Source organism: Trichomycterus rosablanca, chromosome 15, assembly GCF_030014385.1.
Source record: "Trichomycterus rosablanca isolate fTriRos1 chromosome 15, fTriRos1.hap1, whole genome shotgun sequence".
Lineage (NCBI taxonomy): Eukaryota > Metazoa > Chordata > Actinopteri > Siluriformes > Trichomycteridae > Trichomycterus > Trichomycterus rosablanca.
Genome location: NC_086002.1, coordinates 24,011,882 through 24,036,416, shown reverse-complemented (window position 1 = coordinate 24,036,416; position 24,535 = coordinate 24,011,882). Strand labels below are relative to the sequence as shown.

Here is a 24,535-nt window from a genome sequence, read left to right as displayed (position 1 = left end):
TAGCCCTCTGTTGTTCAAAATTAAAAAAGATAAAATGTTATCAGGGGTTCAGGTTAACAATCAAATGAACAGATGTATAATATCAGCTTACGCAGATGACATAACTTTGTTCATAAAAAACCAAAGAGAATTAGATAGAATCAATGATCACTTTTTAAATTATGAGAAAGTATCTGGAGCAGTTTTGAATCAAAATAAAACAGAAGCAGTATGGATTGGTGACCCAAAGAGTAAACCAAGTCTTAGTATACAAGTAAAAGATGAAATCACAGTACTTGGTATACAAATAAGCAATGAAAATGCATTAGATAAAAATTGGAATAAGAAAATATTAGAAATTACTGAAGAGTCCAACAAATTAATGAATTGGAAAACAAGTTATGAAGCAAAAATAAATTTAATTAATGTCTTTATATTAGCAAAATTATTGTTTCTATCCATTGTATTTCCACCAACGCAAAATATAATAACAAAATTGAACAAAATTTGTATCAGAACAATATGGGGTAGAAACTTCGAAATAGTTAAAAGAGAATTCCTATATAAAGCTAAAAAGAATGGAGGACTAGAAGCAACTAATTTTGGAATAAAGCTTAAAATTAATTATTGCAAACATATTAGTTTAAGCTTAGCTCGAAAAGCAGCTTGGTTAGGGAATACTGATGAATGGGCCAAACTAAGAGGGAAGAAAAGGAAAGATGTCCCCTACTATAAACTCTTATATGGCGACTTTGTCGAAAAATATAGACTTTTGGAAATAAATTGGGTCACGCAGTCCAATAAAATAATTCATAAAGAAATTGCGAATTACACATATAATGGTATGATACAGTTTAAAGACTGCACAAAAGAGGAAAATGAAAATCTTATAGATTTATTACAAAATAAAATAATATCTAGAAAATTGAAAGATACAATGTGGTTGTCAGCCTTAGGTAGATTACCGGTGAGAGCAGTAGTAAAGTGGAGTTGTTTTGTTAAAACTAACTTATGTCCAATGCCAAATTGCAACGAAAACGAAACAGTTGGGCATTTACTAGTAGACTGTCAACGCTCCAGAGAAATTTGGAATTGTATTAAGGACTTGGGATTAGATATAGAACTGTCTAGGAAAAACGTCATTTATGGTGGCTTTAACCTTGATAAACTATGTGGGAAAAGACTTTTGTATTGGATTGTGATTGCTGTAGTGGTGAATCAAATATGGAAAACTCGATGTAAAATGACAACTGAAAATGTGTATATTGATTGTGAAGATGTAGTTAAACAATGTATGGCCAAATTAAAATGCATGAAAAAATGTAAAATGAAATCTAAACGCATGACAATTCCATGGGACCTTTTTAATGGACTTTAGACAAATAGTGTTCGAGTTTAATTAATTCTAAAAGAAAATGTAAATATTTGTATTATTACATGAAATGTATCAATTAATGTAATATTGCTGTACGTGTATGATGTAAACGATATTTGTAATGTGATATAAATTTGTACAATAAAGTTTATTTAAAAACCCGAAGTCCGCGCCCAAGAAGGGCTCCAAGAAAACCGTCCCCAAGACTGCTGGCAAAGGAGGCAAGAAGCGCAGAAAGGCCAGGAAGGAGAGCTACGCTATCTACGTGTACAAGGTCCTGAAACAGGTCCATCCTGATACCGGGATCTCCTCCAAGGCTATGGGCATCATGAACTCCTTCGTTAACGACATTTTCGAGCGTATCGCTGGTGAGTCCTCTCGTCTGGCTCACTACAACAAGCGCTCCACCATTACCTCCAGGGAGATCCAGACCGCCGTGCGCCTGCTGCTTCCCGGTGAGCTGGCCAAGCACGCCGTGTCCGAGGGTACCAAGGCCGTCACCAAGTACACCAGCTCCAAGTAAAGCGCCTTAGTCGCTCTGGCAAACCAACGGCTCTTTTAAGAGCCACCCATCTTATCAAGTTAAGAGAATTTTCCTCTTTAAATATTAGATCGGAATATGTTATACCCACTTTATCTAGATAGCCTCACATGTTTATAATACTTGACTCTCTACCTTTTATTTATTTATTAATATATTACTGTTTTTGGGCCCTTACTGCCACTATGTGGTGAGTTTAGGATAACATACATAATAAAATCTCACTGTACTAAGATAGTATGACGCACTCGGAGCTGTAGAGAGAGTTGCGACACTCCTTGATCTCGCCGCCACGTCACGTGGTTCATGTGCCCCTTCAATAGTTCCAGATAGATCCGCGCTGTCATGTTCTCATATGGGACCGGCAGCAGTGAATGAAATATTAAACGGTAAATAATAAAAATGTGTACAATTTCTGGGTATTTTCAACTGCCTGAAGATTGATGTTTATAAAGACTTTTTAATAGGTCGTTCTTGTTAACACACAGTACATTATATTAGCATACAATACATAATGCAATGACATTAAGTAGTAGAGACAATATACAGTACAGAGATTAAAGAGGTTTTTTTTGCATAGGAGTTGTTTTTTTGCATAAACTAACCTCCCTTCACTTTCCTGAGGATTAATAATAATAATAATTTTGGCTAAACACTAAGCCATGTGGCTGGATTCATAAGGTTTACCTGCACTGAATGAACAGATTCATAAACACACTACCGTACCAGAAACATTATAGTGCAGGTACAGGAAATAGTATTAATTCATCTCTTATTTCATGAGTGATTAATAATAGATTCCTACATGTAATACATGAATGAATTAAAAAAAAAATACTCTTTACCTCCACTTGAGTAAAAGTACCAAAGTATTTACAGTGTATCACAAAAGTGAGTACACCCCTCACATTTCTGCAGATATTTAAGTATATCTTTTCATGGGACAACACTGACAAAATGACACTTTGACACAATGAAAAGTAGTCTGTGTGCAGCTTATATAACAGTGTAAATTTATTCTTCCCTCAAAATAACTCAATATACAGCCATTAATGTCTAAACCACCGGCAACAAAAGTGAGTACACCCCTAAGAGACTACACCCCTAAATGTCCAAATTGAGCACTGCTTGTCATTTTCCCTCCAAAATGTCATGTGATTTGTTAGTGTTACTAGGTCTCAGGTGTGCATAGGGAGCAGGTGTGTTCAATTTAGTAGTACAGCTCTCAAACTCTCTCATACTGGTCACTGAAAGTTCCAACATGGCACCTCATGGCAAAAAACTCTCTGAGGATCTTAAAAGACGAATTGTTGTGCTACATGAAGATGGCCAAGGCTACAAGACGATTGCCAACACCCTGAAACTGAGCTGCAGCACAGTGGCCAAGATCATCCAGCATTTTAAAAGAGCAGGGTCCACTCAGAACAGACCTCGCGTTGGTTGTCCAAAGAAGCTGAGTGCACGTGCTCAGCGTCACATCCAACTGCTGTCTTTGAAAGATAGGCGCAGGAGTGCTGTCAGCATTGCTGCAGAGATTGAAAAGGTGGGGTGTCAGCCTGTCAGTGCTCAGACCATACGCTGCACACTACATCAAATTGGTCTGCATGGCTGTCACCCCAGAAGGAAGCCTCTTCTGAAGTCTCTACACAAAAAAGCCCGCAAACAGTTTGCTGAAGACATGTCAACAAAGGACATGGATTACTGGAACCATGTCCTATGGTCTGATGAGACCAAGATTAATTTATTTGGTTCAGATGGTCTCAAGCATGTGTGGCGGCAATCAGGTGAGGAGTACAAAGATAAGTGTGTCATGCCTACAGTCAAGCATGGTGGTGGGAATGCCATGGTCTGGGGCTGCATGAGTGCAGCAGGTGTTGGGGAGTTACATTTCATTGAGGGACACATGAACTCCAATATGTACTGTGAAATACTGAAGCAGAGCATGATCCCCTCCCTCCGGAAACTGGGTCGCAGGGCAGTGTTCCAGCATGATAATGACCCCAAACACACCTCTAAGACGACCACTGCTTTATTGAAGAGGCTGAGGGTAAAGGTGATGGACTGGCCAAGCATGTCTCCAGACCTAAACCCAATAGAACATCTTTGGGGCATCCTCAAGCGGAAGGTGGAGGAGCGCAAAGTCTCAAATATCCGCCAGCTCCGTGATGTCGTCATGGAGGAGTGGAAAAGCATTCCAGTGGCAACCTGTGAAGCTCTGGTAAACTCCATGCCCAGGAGAGTTAAGGCAGTTCTGGGAAATAATGGTGGCCACACAAAATATTGACACTTCAGGAACTTTCACTAAGGGGTGTACTCACTTTTGTTGCCGGTGGTTTAGACATTAATGGCTGTATATTGAGTTATTTTGAGGGAAGAATAAATTTACACTGTTATATAAGCTGCACACAGACTACTTTTCATTGTGTCAAAGTGTCATTTTGTCAGTGTTGTCCCATGAAAAGATATACTTAAATATCTGCAGAAATGTGAGGGGTGTACTCACTTTTGTGATACACTGTACCTTCAAATGTACAAATGTATGAAGGTAAAAGTAGCATGATTTATTATGGCTCTAATGTTTCATTATCATTTCTGTAAAAAGACTCTTGATGAATCAACTCATTTTAGGTGAAAAGACTCGAGTGTCATTCATTAATCTGACACTAATGTTTATTAAAATTATCATAAGAACAAAACACTGATTGGTGTGATCGCTTCACGCTTCCTTTATTTTGACAATGTTACGTTTTCATTCACACATAAACCAAAAGGAACCACAGATTGTTCAGAATGTAGTGGAGAAAAAAGTAAGACATTTCACTACCAAATGTGGTTGAGTTAAAGTAAAAACTCACCCAACTAGTTACATTTACTTAGTTACTGTCCACCACTGCTAATGTATGCCTTAATGCAGGAGCAATATATTAATTATTTTAGTAATTAAGGTACAAATGTCATCAATTATTCATGAGATTCATACAGGTCATCAGGATAACCATCACAAATATTATATCATGTCATGTTTGTGGTGCTTAAACTGAAAAGTGGTGCTTAAATATTCCTTATTTAATTTTATGTTTTGTTGTGGATTAAATAACTAAAGATTTGTCATGAAATCACTGAAAATGTTTGCTAAGTAGTGGAAATGAATGTGGCTCTATGGGTTGAAAATGTACAACGGTTCCCTACGGGAGAGTCGCCACTCTGTTCTCTCTACCGCTCTCGATACACTTAAAACATCGTCCCGTTATTATTGTTAGGATTTAAGTTTTGTTTAAGCTGACAGTGTAATGGTCAACTATTATCATTAAACAGCATTATGTGGCCCCATTTATATGCATTCTGAGCAAGCGTTGTTCAATTGTTTTATTTAGACACAATGCCGCGCAGCTTATACTGATGGCTTTTAGTCTTTACGTATCATTTGCAGATATTAAACTATCTGTTTTCTTGTGCCTCATGTGTGACAAATTGTCATTGGACTATATGTCCATGTTTAATGATGATGATGATGATGGTCATAATAACAGAAGAAGAAGAAGAAGAGCAAAAATTAAAAAAAATCACAGGATTGCTGGCCTAAAACAAGAACAAATACAACAGAGAAAAAAAACCCACTACTACTAATAGTAATATATACATATATATATTAATTATAAATAACCATACAACAATAAAAAAAAAAAAAAATCTTTATCTCTGTATCTGTTTTTTCTCTTTCTATTTTAATCAAAGAGCTTTATTAGCGTGACTGTTGTAGTACTAAAAGTATTGCCAAAGCATTAAAAAAACTATGAATATACAAAATAAAACATGTATATATGGAACATTTTCTCTTTGTGGGTTAATTCAGACTGTTCCTCTGTTCGGGTGTATCAGTCCGTGTCTCTCAGACTGTTGGAGGCAGATACATACTGTGCTGTTTCAGTGCTGCTCTCCTTCTCCTCTCCTTCTCCTCTCCTTCTCCTCTCCTAACATGATGCTCAGTTTCTGACCGCTGTTGTTTGTGTAGTATGTAGATTCAGATTTGAGTAGCTCTATAAGCATGACAGTAGGAAACAATATTGCCAAATGGTCGGTGTTTTCCTTAGGACTAAAATCAAGGTAACAAGGTAAGTGTACTACATTGTGTGCTCCAGAGCAGTGCTGACCATGGTAAACTGGTGCCATGTGTTCCTGACATCTAGGTTTGTTTTCTTCAGATGTACTGCTAGGGCCAAGTTCTGGCTGTACTGCTCCAACAGGTCTAGGTGCAGCTGCATAGAGAATCATTTATGTAGATATTAAACAGTGTTGGACTCAGACTGCAGTCCTGCAATTCTGTGTTGTGTATTGTGTATGTTTGTCACCAGTTCTTACAGCACTGTTGTTTCTTAGTAGTATATGTGTGTGTTTGAGTAAAATGTATTTATACACACACACACACACACAAATACATAAAAAAATACATACATAAAAGAAAACACATATACAGTTGTAGGGCAGTTGTAGCCTAGTGGTTAAGGTACTGGACCAGTAATCAGAAGGTTGCCGGTTCAAGCCCCACCACTGCCAGGTTGCCACTGTTGGGCCCTTGAGCAAGGCCCTTAACCCTCGATTGCTTAGATTGTATACTGTCACAGTACTGTAAGTCGCTTTGGATAAAAGCGTCTGCTAAATGCTGAAAATGTAAATGTATGAACGTAACAGCTACATGACATGTTGTTTGTGTGTTGTCACATTTTGGCCACCAGATGGGAGCCACGCTCCACTAATTGTCTATTGGTTTTCCATAACATTATAAGTAACTAGTTATATTATGTTACTACTACTACTACTACCATCACCAATAATACTATTATTACGACAACAACTATAATATTAAAAACAAATGGATTATTATGAGTAATTATGATTATTTACAGTTAATATTTTACAATATGTCTGTCCTAAGATGCCTCTAAGTACCCTGTGTTGAGTACCTAGAATAGTGTTTTATTATTGATAGTGATACATTATTCTGAATAATAATTACTGATTATTATTCCTTTTTTTTTGCAAGCTGCAATTTACTGCTCCCTCTTCTTTACTGGCATGTTTTTGTTCTGTTACTCTGTTTAGTGCGAAGTAAAACACAGCTACCAAGCAGGACTAGATCGAGTCCAGGGTGCTTAACTGTCATGTAGCAGAAATGGAAGAAAAATATAAACATAACAATTTATAATAATAATGATAATAAGAAGAATATTTTAATAAACTAACATTCATTTCAGTTAGTTCTACATATTTGTGCTGTAAGATCTACAGAACATCACCGTATCAGTTTTAAGTTCACATATACTGACACATTTCTAAAACAACACATGGCTCCAACATTCACATTCTACTGATCTTTCTAACACTCACAAAACAGATTCAAGTCTATTTTAGTTATTTATCTGATACATCTCTTTTATAAAGATGCACTTTTTAATGTTTAACTTAGAAATAGCTTTAACACAGCTAACACCGACACATACAATGTCTTATTTCACTTATTTGGCTTTTATTGATACACAGCTAAGATCACTTTCACTTTAACCAAGATGTGTCTGGCTTTGAAATATGTTTATGAAACGTTATGCTTTAGCAGAATATGACTTATAATTTCCCATTTCTCACAATACAGTGGAATATACAAACACATTTTTAACACAGATGTCACTTATAAAGACTTTATAAGTCAGTATTGTTCAGCACAGAAGAATCTGAAAACTTATTTACTTAATTTGTATTTATTTATTTGTTTAATGTATTCATTGTTTATGTAGTTAATCACTCATTCATGACCCTAACACCCAATTTAACAAAACATTAATGGCTCTAGCAGTCCAGGTGAGACATATCCACCTATTTTACTTACATTTTTTACTCTCTCTCTCACACACACACCTGCAAAAGCTAGCAACAAACACAAGCGTCCATTTATATATTACACATTCCTAAACACAATTTTACCTTCATGTTTTATTCACCCTACACCTCCTCCTACACCGCTGCAGGTTTTTTAGATGTATTTTTTTATCCTAACGTGTCTCTAATGCTACTTTCACAAGCACTGAAAGGTTTTTAAAGCTATTTGTTTGTTTTATTTCAATTTCACTACAAATTTGACTTAATATGACTTTTGGTCATACACTGCTCTATTCTCCCACTCTGTCTTAGTATGGGGTATTTTTTGGGCTACATTGTCATGTCTCTAATGGCTATCTGTCCCACCTAATTGTACAATATTAAAATTATAGTATATTGTAATAAGGTTTAGGGTTGCATAGAAGCCCTGTTGAATTTCTTTTTTTAACATGTTTAAAACTGCAAAATTATTAAAATTAACTTTAGTTACAGAAAAAAAAAACATCAAATCGATTGTGGACCAATTTACTGAGGAAAAACTACAGTGGCCAAGAAGTGCAAAACAAATTAACATTTTAGAAAACAAATTTACAACAAAAACAAATTTACTAGAGCTGGGGGGTATTCCAGAAAGCGGGTTTAACAAACTTCAAACTTAAACCTGAACTCCGAGTTGACTTATCTCACCGTGTCATAGCCGGAGTTTTCGGTTCCAGAAAAGCGGTTCAGGGTTAGATTACTCAACTCTGAGTAGATTGAACCCGGCAGAAGCGCGTTCACGGTTACCTATAAACAGGCATTCTCAATGGAGTGGCGATAAATGGATTCACCATGGATGTGAATGAAAGAAAAAGTAGTCCGTAATATTTTGCACCAATAGAACTGTTTATTTCAATGTTTGCATGTGCAGATCATGAAAATGTTTTAAATGTAAAAGTAATACAGCATCGTCCGTAAAAAAAGATGTCGCAAATGGCAAATAAAAAAAAGTTAGTTAAATGTGAGTTAATGCGTGAGTTTAAATTCAATAAAAAAGCTTGTTGAAACATAATTCAACATTTAGCAGAAGGATAGGGCAAAATGTTTAATATGTCAGTTTGTCACGATTTTACACGTTTTTTCCCTTTCATTTACTCAATCTAGGTGTAATCCAAGTGGAATCAGATGCACATAGCAGCAGATAAAAATAAAATACAAAAACTGCCTATGTTCAAGGCATGTTTATTACATGTAAATCATTAGTCTGTAGTGCATAAACTGTGGAATATTAAGAACTGCATTGGTACAGTCTGAATACTTTTTATTGCCATCCCTTCAGTGATTGGTGGAGTGGTTTTGAGCCTCCTGCAGATGTTAGTGATCTAAATGTCCCTAGATCCTGATGAGTATAAATAATGTTCTTTAATACAAAAAAAAAACACTGTTGAAGGACGATAAAGAAACCATCTCCGCTGCCTTAGAGTGGGATGATACTGGGAGGCCTACAGAGGTACAGGATATGTTGAACATAGAGCATGGCATTTCATTTGATCTACCATGATGATGTGTGTGACTGTCCTCTAACAGAATGTGATGGGCAGTTCCGATTCAAATGAGGGACCGTCCACCTCCAAAGCTCAGCTTAGAACAGTAAAAATGTCTTACCAAATATCTGAAATATTTAGAACACATTAAGCTATGGTTGATCATAACATGCTATTTTTGTCTCTTAATTTCAAGTTGGGTGTAAATAAGATGGATTATACAAGGTCTATCTGGAGTAACAAACTGCAAAGTGTGATCCTCAGGTGGAGCATATAAAACAGTAAAGGCTAGAAATTCAGTTGCTTGAATTTAAGTTGGGTGTCAGTGCTAAGGGTGTATAAATATAAATGTTCTTACTAAAGAATAAGGACAAGGAAATGAACTTGTTGCATTCTTTTATTTTCAGTGATCATTAACAGAGCCTGACCATTTGTCTTCAATGTTTGTAATGTGGGGAGCATCACATAGGATCTTGATGAAAGCATCTGCATAAGATGGAGAACAGTATACTATAGGTTATACTAACCTATAGGTTGCAGAACATGTATTAAATGTTACACTGTTTTATTTGACATTCGTTCATTTTTTAAGATAATGGTCACTACCTGTATGTGGAGGAATATTCTGTCTGCTGTTCAAATAATAAAAGACAACATTTTAATAAAATAAAATCCACATCTGTCAGCTACCCACCCACACACAACTGTAACATATATGCATATGATAATATGTGTAAAAATAATACTTGAACAGACCCATAACAGGGCAGTTGCAACATTCATTGATAAGTACAGTGAGGGAAATAAGTATTTGATCCCCTGCTGATTTTGTAAGTTTACCCCCTTACAAAGACTTGAACAGTCTATAATTTTTATGGAAGGTTTATTTTAACAAAGAGAGACAGAATATCAACATAAAATCCAGAAAAAAAACATTAAATAAAATGTATGAATTAATTTGTATCTAATTAAGGGAAATAAGTATTTGATCCCCTACCAACCAGCAAGAATTCTGACCCCCACAGACCGGTTATGTGCCCATGAGGCACACAAATTAGTCCTGTCCCTGTATAAAAGACTCCTGTCACAGAATCAGTTTCTTCCGTTCAAATCTCTCGACCACCATGGGCAAGACCAAAGAGCTATCAAAGGACGTCAGGGACAAGATCGTAGACCTGCACAAGGCTGGAATGGGCTACAAGACCATCAGCAAGAAGCTTCGTGAGAAAGAGACCACTGTTGGTGCAATCATTCGAAAATGGAAAAAATACAAGATCACAGTCAATCACCCTCACTCTGGAGCTCCATGCAAGATCTCACCTGGTGGGGTAAGAATGATTCTGAGAAAGGTGAGGTCAGTCCAGAATTACATGGGAGGAGCTTGTCAATGATCTCAAGGGAGCTGGGAGCAAAGAAATGCTGGATATGACCCCAAGAACACCATCCCCACCGGGCATTTCTCTGCCTCCAAACACGGCAAATGGAGTTGATGCCAAAGAGCTCAATTTTGGTCTCATCTGACCATATCACATTCTCCCAAGCTTTCTCTGAATCATTCAGGTGTTCATTGGCAAACTTCAGACGGGCCTGTACATGAGCCTTCTTGAGCAAAGGGACTTTGCGGGCACTGCAGGATCTCAATCCATTACGGCGAAGTGTGTTACTAATGGTTTTCTTAGTGACTGTGCTCCCAGCTCCCTTGAGATCATTGACAAGCTCCTCCCGTGTAATTCTGGGCTGACCTCACCTTTCTCAGAATCATTCTTACCCCACCAGGTGAGATCTTGCATGGAGCTCCAGAGCGAGGGTGATTGACTGTGATCTTGTATTTTTTCCATTTTCGAATGATCGCGTTTTTTATAGAGAGTTTTTTTCTCTCTAATTGAGTTAGTTTTAATACACTTTTATAGTGGGTTTGCTAGTTCTTTTTAATTTTTATTATTTTTTTAATGCTTAGTTTTAGTTTAGTTTTTATTAGTTCTAGTATTAGTTTTAATTTAGTTTAAATAAGTATTGTGTAATAAAAACTCAACAAAAGATACCATTTAAAAATGTTTTTCAAATACTGTTGAACAACCAACTGTCCACAAAAACTGTAACAGTCCACATGATAGCAGCCGTAAGTGCAAAATGTGTATAATACTGTTGCTGAAATGTAGTTGTTGACAGTTACCATCTTTCAGCCAGTTATTTAAAATGAGCTGGTAAAACATGAACTGGTAAAAGTGAGGATCTTTACCTGTCCATAACCCTGCCACTGAAAACAGGCGCTCATAATATGAACCATTTCTAGATGCAACACCAGTGGTGTAACTGGGAGCTCATGGGCCCCAGTGCAAAAAAAAAAAATGTTGGGCCCCCTCAACAAATTGCATACACTGTAAAAAATGAATCAGTGGTCCAGTAGATTTTTTACAAATGTTTTGTGTTAAATTTATTTAATGGAATTAAGTTCTTGAATTTATGGCTATTATTTGAGTAAATTTTACAGTAGTGTTCAAAATAATAGCAGTTCAACACCATTAACCTGATAAATCACTGTTTTTAGTAGAAATGCTATTTCTACATAGCAAAAAATTGACTTGAAAGTGCAGTAGAGTAATGAAAACAAAACAAACCCAACAATTAGGACATGCATGCCGCTCATCCTGAGTAATCGAAGCATTGATTGAAAGGGGGTTGTTCAAAATAATAGCAGTGAGGAGTTCAATTGGTGAAGTCATTCATTCTGCAGAAGAACGGGTGTCAGTTTTGGCCCTTATTTAAGGTAGGAGGGGGGCAAATGTTGCACAGGTTGGTCATAGCACATTTTCTTCTGAAATACTGGGTAAAATGAGTTGTTCCAGACATTGTTCTGATGAACAGCATACTTTGATTAAAAAGTTGATTGTAGAGGGAAAAACATACAGAGAAGTGCAGCAAATTATAGGCTGCTCAGCTAAAATGATCTCAAATGCCTTGAAGTGATGACCAAAACCTGAAAGACACAGAAGGCAGCGTGGAACTACTGTTCGAATGGATCAAAGAATAGCCAAAATGGCAAAGGTTCAGCCAATGATCACCTCCAGAAAGATCAAGGAACATCTGAAGTTACCAGTGAGTACAGAAGATGATTAAGTGAAGCCAATTTACCAGCAAGAACTCCTGCAAAGTCCCGTTGTTAAGACACATCCTGAATGGGTTAACATTTGCCAAGAACACATTGACTGGTCCAAAGAGAAATGGCTCAACATTTTGTGGACTGGTGAAAGCAAAATTGTTCTTTTTGGGTCTAGTGGCCGTAGACAATATGTCAGACGACCCCCGAGCACTGAATTCAAGCCAAAGTACACTGAAGACAGTAAAGCATGGTGGTACAAAATGATGATATGGGGATGTTTTTCATACCATGGTGTTATGCCTATTTATCACATACGAGGGATCATGGATCAGTTTAAATATATCAGAATACTTGAGGAGATCATGTTGCCCTATGTAGAAGAAGAAATGTCCTTAAAATGGGTGTTTCAACATGACAATGACCCAAAACATCTTGGTTACAGACAAACAAGATTGAGGTAATAGAGTGGCCAGCCCAATCCCCTGACTTCAATCCCATAGAGAACTTGTGTTCTGACGTCTGAAACGCGTTTTTTTGAGGCAAAACCCAAAATTGCAGAAGAACTGTGGAATGTCGTCTAATCATCCTGGACTGGATACCTGTTCAGAGGTGCCAGAAGTTGGTCGACTTCATGCAACACAGATCTCAGAAACAATTGTTATGCCACTAAATATTAGTTCAGTAATTTAAAGTATAGATACATTTTTTGAGTTTTTAAAGAAAAATGCTGCACTGCTATTATTTTGAACAGCCTAATATTAATTTTTCTTAATTTTCTGTAAAGGATTGACACAAACTGACTAAATTTTGTTAATGTTTTGATTTAGAATTGAAAGTGGAGTATTTTCAGTGCATTTGCATTTATGGAAATAAAAGTTATTATAATGATTTTGTGCTTTATTCACTTTTTTAAAATCACTGCTATTTTTTTGAACACCACTGTACTTATTAAACAATGCTATAAAATCTACTTATTTTATTTGTGTGAATATAAAAATAAGTTATATAAATAAGTTGCTTTAAATTTTCAAGCACTTCCAGTCTGCGCGCGTGCGTTTTTTTTATTTTTTTTCTAAATACACCTTCTAACCCGCAACGGTTCTGAAGAGCCTCCACAACGGAATCCAGATTGCACAGTTTGTGAGCAAATTAACTAAGGTAAGTAATTCTGTTCTATTAATCTGTATAGTTACCACAGTTTATTACTGTAAACTTAGAATTAGTGTGTTAGAATGTGTCGGAATGCATGTCGTTATTACACTTACTTTAAATCAACAACATTATATGTGAGAGATGCTGTAATGAGTCTTGTAGTTTGATTTATTGCAACGTCTCACTTTTCTCATTTGAAAATAGGTTGAACTGTTCTTCAGGCTTGCCATGTTAACTGAGGTAGTTAGGTGGTTCATTTTTCAACCTTTTTTGTAACTTGGCAAATATCTCTTTTGGCTGAAGTAAGTTAGCTAGCTAATAAAAACTTTTCTCATTTTAATGCATTGAGGAAACAACTTTAACCCAGTGTTGAGAGCAAAGTTAAAACTCGATAACACACAGATGGTTAGATGAATGAAGTTTTATCTGAAGCTGGAAAAAAGTTTTGCATTTATCTGTAAACATGCTGAGCTTGTTAGAGAAAACATAGTTAACTTAATTTAAACCTCATGTCAGGGTAGTTAACTTGGTTAACCACAACATAACGAGTCATTTTTTTGCAAACCTCAATTATCTTAATATTCAGTCATTTGTGAGACATATTTTAATGATTCCAATTTGGTGCATTTCATCCTAATAAGGATAAAACTATAAAAATGTAATTAAAATGAAACTTGTTAATGTGACTAGTCCAAAAATTTAATGTTTATTAACTGCATGTTTTGACAAGACAAATTAAAGTATTAACAAATTACTTTTGACCCTTTTCATACCATAATAATTGATGTTGCAGGAACCTGAAGGTTTAGAGGTGGACCAGCCCTCATTGGTAGTAGTTGTGATGATGAACATGAGAGCTTCTGCAGGTGACACACTAAAGGACATCATGATTATTATTGAGGGAGCGCATGTCATCACAGGACTAAAAGATAATGCTATAGCTTGTGCTGCCTTCCTTGGCTTGACCTATGTGCTAAACCTCAGTTATCCCAGCCGGCAGACATTACAAAAGCATGGCTGTGGAAGAAGAGAGCCAAGTATTGGACCGGCCTACCAGAGAGAACGTGTGGAGAATTTTGTAAGAAGTGACTATGACAACAACCGTGTACTGTTGCACACCTTAAGACTTCAGTTTTCAGGAACAATGGCACAAAATACACCAGAACACTTCATTGCTAGGTATTCAAGGTGCCAAAACATCTTTGTGTTGAGACGGAATGGCAACATTACAAAGTGGTAAATGCTTTACCATCCCAGCTTTTCTGGAAGGTGCTGCAGCCCTGAAATGCAAGAATGGATGTTTACTAACACATGAAATAAAGCTGACACAAACAGCTCAATAAAAATAGTTTGATTAAAAATTATCACGATTAACGACAGCCCTAATAATAATATGAACTAATTCATGAGACACACATCAGAAAAACATCAACTTAACTTTTGCTGTGGTCATTTTGCAGGCTAGCGTGGAGAGCAGAAACGGAATGTAAACATGAAGTGCCGTCAGGGAGCCCAATCCCCCCAATCTCAATCCGCTCCCTACTCACTCCCCCTCTTCACTCCGCCTCCGTTTGCGCGTTCACGTGGAGGGTCCCTCTGTAGTGGAGTGTTAGTGAGGAGGGAGCGGATTGGGAAAGACCGCATGAGGTACAGTACGGTGCCGGCAGCTCACCTAAAACTGCTCGAGTGGAAAACATCGATTTTATATCAGTTCACAATGCTCATAAATAAAATGATGAACACGAAAACGAAGGCTATTATATCTATAATTTTAGTACGTTCTCGTTAGTTTTGTAAACGCCTAATACAGTTAGTTAGTTATCGTTTTTTTTTTTCTATTTTAACAGCACCGGGTTTGTTTGGCGAGATCAAGGAGTGTAGCATCTCTCTCTCTACAGCTCTGAGTGTATTATATTAACTTTAAGAGTACAGTGACATTTTATTGTGTAATCTCCTAAACTCACCACATAGTGACAGTCGTGGACAACTCGTGAAAAACAGCAGTACCCAAGAATAGTAATATATTAATAAATAAAAAATCATGTGAGGCTATCTAGATAATGTGTATGACATATTCAGATCTAATATTTAAAAAGAGGAAAATTCTCTTAACTTGATAAGATGGGTGGCTCTTAAAAGAACCGTTGGTTTGCCAGAGCGACTAAGGCGCTTTACTTGGAGCTGGTGTACTTGGTGACGGCCTTGGTACCCTCGGACACGGCGTGCTTGGCCAGCTCACCGGGAAGCAGCAGGCGCACGGCGGTCTGGATCTCCCTGGAGGTGATGGTGGAGCGCTTGTTGTAGTGAGCCAGACGAGAGGACTCACCAGCGATACGCTCGAAAATGTCGTTGACGAAGGAGTTCATGATGCCCATAGCCTTGGAGGAGATCCCGGTATCAGGGTGGACCTGTTTCAGGACCTTGTACACGTAGATAGCGTAGCTCTCCTTCCTGGACTTTCTGCGCTTCTTGCCTCCTTTGCCGGCGGCCTTGGTGACGGTTTTCTTGGCGCCCTTCTTGGGCGCGGCCTTCGCTGGTTCAGGCATGATGCTGCTGTTTCCTCTAGAACAAACTGCAAGTGAATGTAGATGCTCTACACGCCCGCTTTATTACCCCTACATGCTGAGTAAGCCAAGTTGGAACACGTAACTCTGATTGGTCCAAGGTCCTGGGTTTCTATTGGACAGAAAACATACCGTTCCACGCCCCCTTCTGCCCTATTCACTAGAATCTGTTCTTTGTTGTCTGTTCCCGCTTAATCTGAGGTCGATACATGTTTTAAAACCGAATATAAAAGAATCAATAGCAATATTTTGATATTTTGTTACATTTTATATAATATATACAGTATATATATATATTATACATACACAGATCGATCAATTTCATTTTTTTGTTTGTTTAGTTTTTTAAGCGAAGAATTCGGGCATAATGTTTTACTGTATCTTACACAAGGATCGTGTTAATGATTGTAGTGTAATCTACAGTATGGCTGTACATTGGTAGTATGCAAACACGCCGTATGACTAACTAATAATAATAATTCCAAGCTTTTAGGGCTACATAAGTGAATGTTATTTAATAATAATAATAATACATTTTATTTATATAGCGCTTTTCAAGATACTCAAAGACGCTTTACATAAGACAAATAATCAAAACAAATACGTACATACACCATACAAATCATAGTACAAAATCAAAATAGTACATCAACATCAAGAATAATTAAGATAAAAACAAAGAGAGCAGCATAAGACAGTTCATTAAAAATTAGCTAAATTATGAGAGAGAACAACAAATATAGAACAATTTCTTAAAATTAGACAGAAACAGGACAGATTTACATGCAATCAGGAAACTGAAAACTTTACAAGTTTTAGGATCTAGGACTTCACATTTCTGTCGTGATCTAAGTATAAAAACTATTAAAAAGAATAGCAAAAATAAAAGCATTTATTTTGTGTTGTTACAAGTTAAATGCCACTCTGAATAGATGAGTTTTGAGAAGTGACTTGAATTTGGACAGGTCAGGACAATCTCGTAGGTGTTTGGGGAGAGCATTCCATAAAGATGGAGCAGCTATGGAAAAGGCCCTGTCACCCCAGGTCCGGTGCTTGGTCCTAGAGGGTATGGACAGTAGGTTAGCCTCAGAAGAGCGAAGGCTACGGGAGGGAATGTGCTGATGGAGCAGGTCGGTGAGGTAGGATGGGGCCTGATTATGGAGAGCTTTGTGAGTGAATAGAAGAATTTTGAATTGAATGCGTTGAGCAACGGGAAGCCAATGAAGTTTTTGTAGAACAGGTGTAATATGATCACGGGAGCGAGTATGAGTAAGGAGGCGAGCAGCTGAATTCTGGATATACTGAAGTTTTTTTAGGATTTTGTTAGATGTACCATAAAGGATGCTATTGCAATAATCAATTCTGGATGTAATAAAAGCATGAATCAAAGTTTCGGCGGCAGAAAAGGAGAGTGATGGACGTAGACGTGCTATGTTTTTTAGATGAAAGAAAGCAGTTTTGGTGATGTGATTTACATGGCGGTCAAAAGAGAGGTTGCTATCAAAAATTACACCAAGATTTCGGATGTTAGAAGACGGAGACAAAGTGTCATTATCAATGGTAATTTGAAAATTTTTTGTGGTTTTTGCCAGGGTTGTAGGACCTACGATGATCATATCTGATTTTTCACAGTTTAATTTGAGGAAATTAGCTTTCATCCACAATTTCATTTCAGTGATGCAATTTGTCAGAGTGGAGTGAAGTTCAGTATTAATGGATTTGGAGGAGATGTAAAGCTGAATATCATCAGCATAGCAGTGGAAATGTAAACCATGCCGACGTATGATGTCACCAAGGGGGAGCATATAAAGAATAAACAAAAGGGGACCTAACACTGAGCCTTGGGGAACGCCTTGGGACAGTGGAGCAATGGCAGAACTACAATTGTTGATATTAACAAACTGTTGTCTGTTTATGAGATATGACCTTAACCACAAAAGGGCAGTACCAGTGATGTTGACAGAGGATTCAAGGCGGGACAGAAGAATGGAGTGATTAATGGTGTCAAAAGCTGCAGTAAGATCAAGGAGGACGAGAATATTAATTTGTCCAGAGTCTGAGGAAAGAAGAAGGTCATTTGTGACTTTGAGGAGGGCTGACTCAGTGCTGTGCTGGGGGCGGAAACCAGACTGAAATGATTCAAATAGATTATTGGAATTTAGGTGATCTTTGAGCTGTGAGGCAACAACACGTTCCAGTATTTTCGACAGAAATGGAAGATTGGAAATGGGCCGAAAGTTACTCATAATGTTAGAGTCAAGTCCAGGTTTTTAAGTATGGGAGTAACAGCAGCCAATTTGAGTGATTGAGGGACTGAGCCAGAACTAAGAGAGGAATTGATTATCTCTGTGATAAGTGATGAGATAACTGGAAAACAACCCTTAACAAGTTTTGATGGAGCAGGATCCAAAACACAAGTGGAGCTTCGCATCCCTGTTAAGATCTCAGATAGGTCCAAATGAGACACAGGTGAGAACTGAGACAGAGGCTGGGTAATAAATTGAGGTGAGACAGGCGGAGAAACAGAGATGACAGGGGAAACTGTCAGAAAATTGTGGATATTCTCAACTTTTGTTTGAAAAAATGAGAGGTAAGAGTTACACTTGTCAACTGTAAAGGAATTGGTAGTATTGTCAACTGGTTTGAGAAGTTTATTTATTGTGGAAAAGAGAGTCTTAGGATTTGTTGATCCAGCATGTATGAGTTCGGAATAGTAAGTGGATCGGGCTGCCGTAAGAGCGTCTTTGTAATGTTGAAGATAATCAGAATAAATCTGATAATGTACTGTTAGACCGGTTTTCTTATAAAGTCTTTCAAGCTGGCGTTTACGGGATTTCATTTGGTGAAGCTCAATTGTGTACCATGGTGCGGAATGACTAAATGAAACAAATTTGGTTCTCAAAGGAGCCAGCTCATCAAGACATGAGGCGAGTATGTCATTATAGTAATCGACAAGGTCAGATGAATTACTAGACAGTACAGGACAGACAGACATCTTTTTAACAAGAGAATCTGAGAAAGCAGAGGGAGAGATATATTGAAGATTCCTGAAAGATATTTTACGTTTAGCTCTAGTGATGGGCCTAGTGACCTCAATGTCCATGATGATTGTCAAATGATCAGAGACAGTAAGGTCATGGCTGGACGGCTGATGAACTAGGACACCAGTACAGCAGACAAGGTCAAGAGTATGACCTTTTTTATGAGTTGGAAAATGTATATGTTGTGTGAAATTAAAACACTGTAACAATTCCAAAAATTCCCTGGCAAATTTACAGTTGTTGTCATCAATATGGATGTTAAAATCACCCATAAGCAGTACAGAGGATGAGAGGGCACTAAGCTGGGTTAAAAAAATCTGAAAAATCAGAGAGAAAGGAAGCGTTTGGCTTTGGCGGACGATAAACTACAGCAGTGACCAGAGGAGTAGGCCCTGACAACTTGAAAGCCAGGTGTTCAAAAGAAAGAGCAGCAGGAAAAGACAAAGTGGTTATTTTAATATCATCCCTATAGACTGCAGCAACACCACCACCTCGCCCTTCCATACGAGGTTCATCAATATACGAGTATCCCATTGGCGTGGTCTGATTTAACATAAAATAATCCAAGGGTTTATGCCAAGTTTCAGTGAGACAGAAAAAGTCTAGTTCACTGTCAGATATAAATTCACTGAGTACAGTACTTTTTGTGTTGAGTGAACGAACATTAAGCAATGCCATTTTCAAGTGGTATTGTTGTGTAGTTGGCTGTGAGGAACGAGGAAGAGAAATTTCTTCTTAGAATGATGCTTTTGGGGCTAAACGAGTGATTTGCACATCCACGCATTAGTGAACGTACTACTACTAATAATAACAATATTAATAATAAAGCAGAAGGACTTTCTCTTTTGTAGAAAATATGGGTGGCTCTTAAAAGAGCCGTTGTGTTAGCGTGGAGGTCTGAACGTTTAACCCCCGAATCCGTACAGGGTGCGTCCCTGGCGTTTCAGAGCGTACACCACGTCCATTGCGGTGACGGTCTTTCTCTTGGCGTGCTCGGTGTAGGTGACGGCATCACGGATGACGTTCTCAAGGAAAACCTTGAGCACACCGCGGGTCTCCTCGTAGATCAAGCCGGAAATACGCTTCACACCGCCACGTCGAGCCAAACGGCGGATGGCGGGTTTAGTAATACCCTGGATGTTATCACGGAGAACTTTGCGGTGACGCTTAGCGCCTCCTTTTCCAAGACCTTTGCCGCCCTTGCTTTTTTTTATTTAATATTTTATTTAAACTTCATCAGAGTACATGGAAATTACATTACATTATCAAGACAATCATTTACAATTTTAAAATCTTCCACAATTCAGAGTCCTTAAATAAAACATTCATTGTTCTTATTCTTTTCAGTTCAGTTCTTATATTTTTATAAACATTCTCTGCTGAAACAAACTGTTGGTCAATAGTCATTCTGCATCTTGTTTTCCATAATTTAGACTTCACAATACACAGTACTATAACCACAGGAAGTCATGTTTATCTTTAGGCATGATTTCATCAAAAATACCGAAACAAACGGACTTCATATGAATTTTAATCTCAAGACCTAAATTTTCCATTTTGCTCCATACTTCTTGGGAACGATAACACTCTAGAAGAAAATGTTCTAAAGTTTCCTCTGTCTGGCATTTTGGCATAGGGCACATGTTTGTCTTCACAAAACAACTCCACTTCACTACAGATCTCACTGGAAGTCTCCTCACTGCTACCAACCATGTAATATCCCTTAACTTCTCAGATATTTTTTTACATAAAATATTATTTACACATTCTTTCTTTTCTTCCTCTCTAAGGCCTCTAAAATCCACTAAATTACAATATTTCAAATCTACTATTAGCTTGTAAATCTTTTTATTAGAATCCTTAATCCAATCTATATTCCAAACATTAAATTTATTTATAAAATCACCATAAATTAATTTATAATAAGGAACTAAAGCTCTAGAGCGGCCTTTTTTCTGTTTCCAATTTGTGTTTTTGCCGCCCTTGCCTCTTCCGGACATCGTTACTGCTTTCGTCGAGATGAAGCGAGTCAATGCAGGACGAGCGTTCACAGCGAGCCTGTTATTTCCCTCTACAGGACCTAGTTGAAGACAATGGGGCGGAGTTAAGCAGTGACCGCCCACTGTGACCGCAGCTGCTCGGAGTAGGCCTCATGTAAAGCGCGTAACTTAATACCTCCACTGTTTTATCCTCACAGTGAATCGGTCCACAATCGATGTGATGTATTCCACATGACATATTTTTCTGTAACTAATGTTTAATGTTAAGATTTTTTTTCTAAACATGTTGTGCCAGAACAAAGAAAGACAAACAAAGAAACAACCCTAAACCCCATGCAACCCTAAACCCTATTACAATGTACTATAATCGCCATGTTTGTCGCATTTTTTAAAAATTGTACAATTAGGTGGGACAAACAGCCATTAGAGACATGACAATGTAGCCAAAAAAAAAACATATTAGGAATACAGAAAGACAGTGTGGGAGAATACAGCAGTGTATAATCAAAAATTAATTTTAGTTCAAATCAGTACAGTTGTAGTGAATATTGAATTTGAAACAAACAAATAGCTTTAGAAACCTTTCAGTGCTTGTGAAAGTAGCATTAGAGACACGTTATGATAAAAACAAAGATCTAAAACACCTGCAGCAGTGTAGGAGGAGGTGTAGGGTAAATAGAACATGAGGGTAAAATTGTGTTGGAATGTGTAATATATAAATGGACAACGCCAGTGTTTGTTGCTAGCTTTTGCGGATGTGTGTGTGTGTGTGTGTGTGTGAGAGAGAGAGAGAGAGAGAGAGAGAGAGAGAGAGAGTGAGAGAGAGAGAGAGAGAGTTTAAGAAAAAAGTAAAATAGGTGAATATTTACATTTTCAGCAGACGCCTTTATCCAAAGCGACTAATATTAGTTACATTATACAGTCTGAGCGGTTGAGGGTTAAGAGCCTTGCTCAAGGGCCCAACAGTGATAACCTAGCAGTGGTGGGGCTTGAACCAGTGACCCTCTGGTCACTGGCCTAGTACCTTAACCACTAGGCTACAGCTGGCCCTGGATATGTGTCACCAGGACTGCTAGAGCTATAGATGTTTTGTTAAAGTCGGTGTTAGGGTCATGAATGAGTGAATAACTAAAAAAAGACATAAACAGTGTGTAACGCAGTGTTTGGATTTGTCTGTGCTGAACAATACTGATGCAGGTCTTTATAAGTGACATCTGTGTTAAAAATGTGTTTGTATATTTCACTGTATTGTGAGAAATGGGACGTTATAAGTCATATTCTGCTAAAGCATAACGTTTCATAAACATATTTCAAAGTCAGACACATCTTGATTAAAGTGAAAGTGGTCAAAGCTGTGTATCAATAAAATCCAAATAAGTGAAAGAAGACATTTTATGTTTCAGTGTTAGCTGTGTTAAAGCCATTTCTGAGTTTTAAAAATAATTATTTAAAAAAAATAGACTTGAATCTGTTGTGTAAGTGTAGGAGCCATGTGTTGTTTTAGAAATGTGTCAGTGTATGTGAACTCAAATTAGGTAATTAATTTATTGCTTTTCTTTTTTTATGGGGGGGGGGGGGGGACTGTTTTTTTTTATTTCCCTCTCAGTTTATGATTTTGGTGTGTGCGAGTGTATCCAGCTTCACCGTAATGTGTTCACGAACAGAACTGTGAGTGCAATAGATATAAACTGCAATTTCTTAACAAGACATGGGCGTCTTTTTATTTACTGAGGTCAGAAGTAAAGCCGGTTAAGATTTACAATTTAAATCCCCATTACGGTACTAAACACCGTGAAATACAAGAATGTGAACAATGTACAACATTCAGATGTGAAGCTTTACTAGCTCAAATACAAAAGCAACAAGGTCTTTTTATAGCGCTTTAAGTACTTTTTGGAAATCACAAAGCTGGTCTTGACTGCTTCAACGGACTGAAAAACAGCAAATGAAGTCATTAAGTTCCAAAAGTTATAGAAATAAGATTTTGTGTATTGTTAATGTGAAAACCTACACTTTTTATGCCCACCTGAAAGTAAATTAAATAGTGAAATGATGTTGATGTTTTTACTCTGCCTCCTTCTAATTGTCATTGCCTGATAGTAAAAATAGGATTATTATTATTATTATTATTACATGTTGGGGATATCCTAATTAGGGTTAGAACTAGCTTGGGGTTATCCTAATTTGGGTTAGATACATGTTGGAATTTTCCTAATTAGGTTTAAAAACCTGTTAGGGTTATCATAGTTTAGGTTAGAAGTAACTTGGGGTTATCCTAATTAGGGTTAGAAACATTTTGGGGTTATCGAAGTTTGGGTTTGAAGGAGGTTGGGCTTAAATTGAGCTCAACAGATATCATCTGTGCTGCCTAGGAACACGAGGCACATCTGGAGATGACGAACCACACCTGGGTCCTCATACCTTCAGATCAGGTAGCGAGAACAATGAGTTCCAGCCTGAGTGTGAGTACCAGCCGGAGAACCTGCAAACGGCGACAAAAACCCGTCAGAAATGGGAGTCGGTGCTGCGGGACTCAGAGGACAAAGGTTAAAGTTACACACACACAGTGGCGGCTCAAACACATGAATTACCAAATTAGAAAAGGCATCATTGTGAATACGGTTGTTTTATTACCATTATTACAATAACCAGTCTTATGGTGAACATTCAATATTCTGCTCATTCCTTATGCCTTCATCCAGCGTGTTTACATTCTACCAATGTACAGCCATACTGTAGATTACACTACAATCAGTTAATACGATCTCTGTGTAAAATACAGACTGTGTACACCGTGCAACACCAACGCCACTAAATCCTCCTAAGAAAGCACACACATAAACACACAGATTTAGTTCGTGTTTTCACATTTTGTTGGAAGATGGATGAAACGCTCCACTAACCGTCTATTGGTTCTCCATAACATTATAATTACAGTTACTACTACCATCACCAATAATACTATTATTACAACAACTATAATAGAAATAAAATCATTATTATGAGTAATTATGATTATTTACACTTAATATTTTACAGTGTGTGTATCTAATTACCCTGTGTTGAGTACCTAGAATAGTATTTTATTATTGATATAATATTCTGAATAATAATTACTGATTATTAAATCTTCTTTTTTTTTTGCATTAGTAGCGTAATATTTTAACCACCGCTGCAATTTACCGCTCACTCTTCTTTACCGTCATGTTTTTGTTGTTACTCTACTACTCATAACGACTATATTACTCTTACTAACTCAGTGCTTTATAGAACCCCATAAACATACACCACTATAAACATTATTAATCATGTGTTATAAGACACCATCTGCCAATCTTTAATCAGCTGTACTTATGTAACCTTGTTTATAATTGTTGTAAGAACATGTA

General features: G+C 37.3%; 2 protein-coding genes and 1 pseudogene across 2 annotated transcripts in view; 1 reads left to right on the top strand and 2 right to left on the bottom strand.

Annotated features, from left to right (window-relative positions):
• LOC134329503 (uncharacterized) overlaps positions 1–20,342 on the bottom strand; it is a gene marked incomplete at its 5' end in the record, with an annotated part of 33,551 nt that extends 13,209 nt beyond the window's left edge. Inside the window, 2 exons of the mRNA XM_063010790.1 lie at positions 15,717–16,132; positions 20,082–20,342. Of these exons, the coding sequence (XP_062866860.1) occupies positions 15,717–16,132; positions 20,082–20,342 (677 nt within the window). The remainder of the gene's footprint in view (positions 1–15,716; positions 16,133–20,081) is intronic.
• LOC134328715 (zinc finger protein 271-like) overlaps positions 1–24,535 on the top strand; it is a 525,414-nt pseudogene that overhangs the window by 58,031 nt on the left and 442,848 nt on the right.
• Positions 15,660–16,087, bottom strand: LOC134329005 (histone H2B-like). Its single transcript, XM_063010246.1, has one exon. The coding sequence runs from the start codon at positions 16,085–16,087 to the stop codon at positions 15,713–15,715; it is 375 nt and encodes a 124-aa protein (XP_062866316.1). The 3' UTR covers positions 15,660–15,712.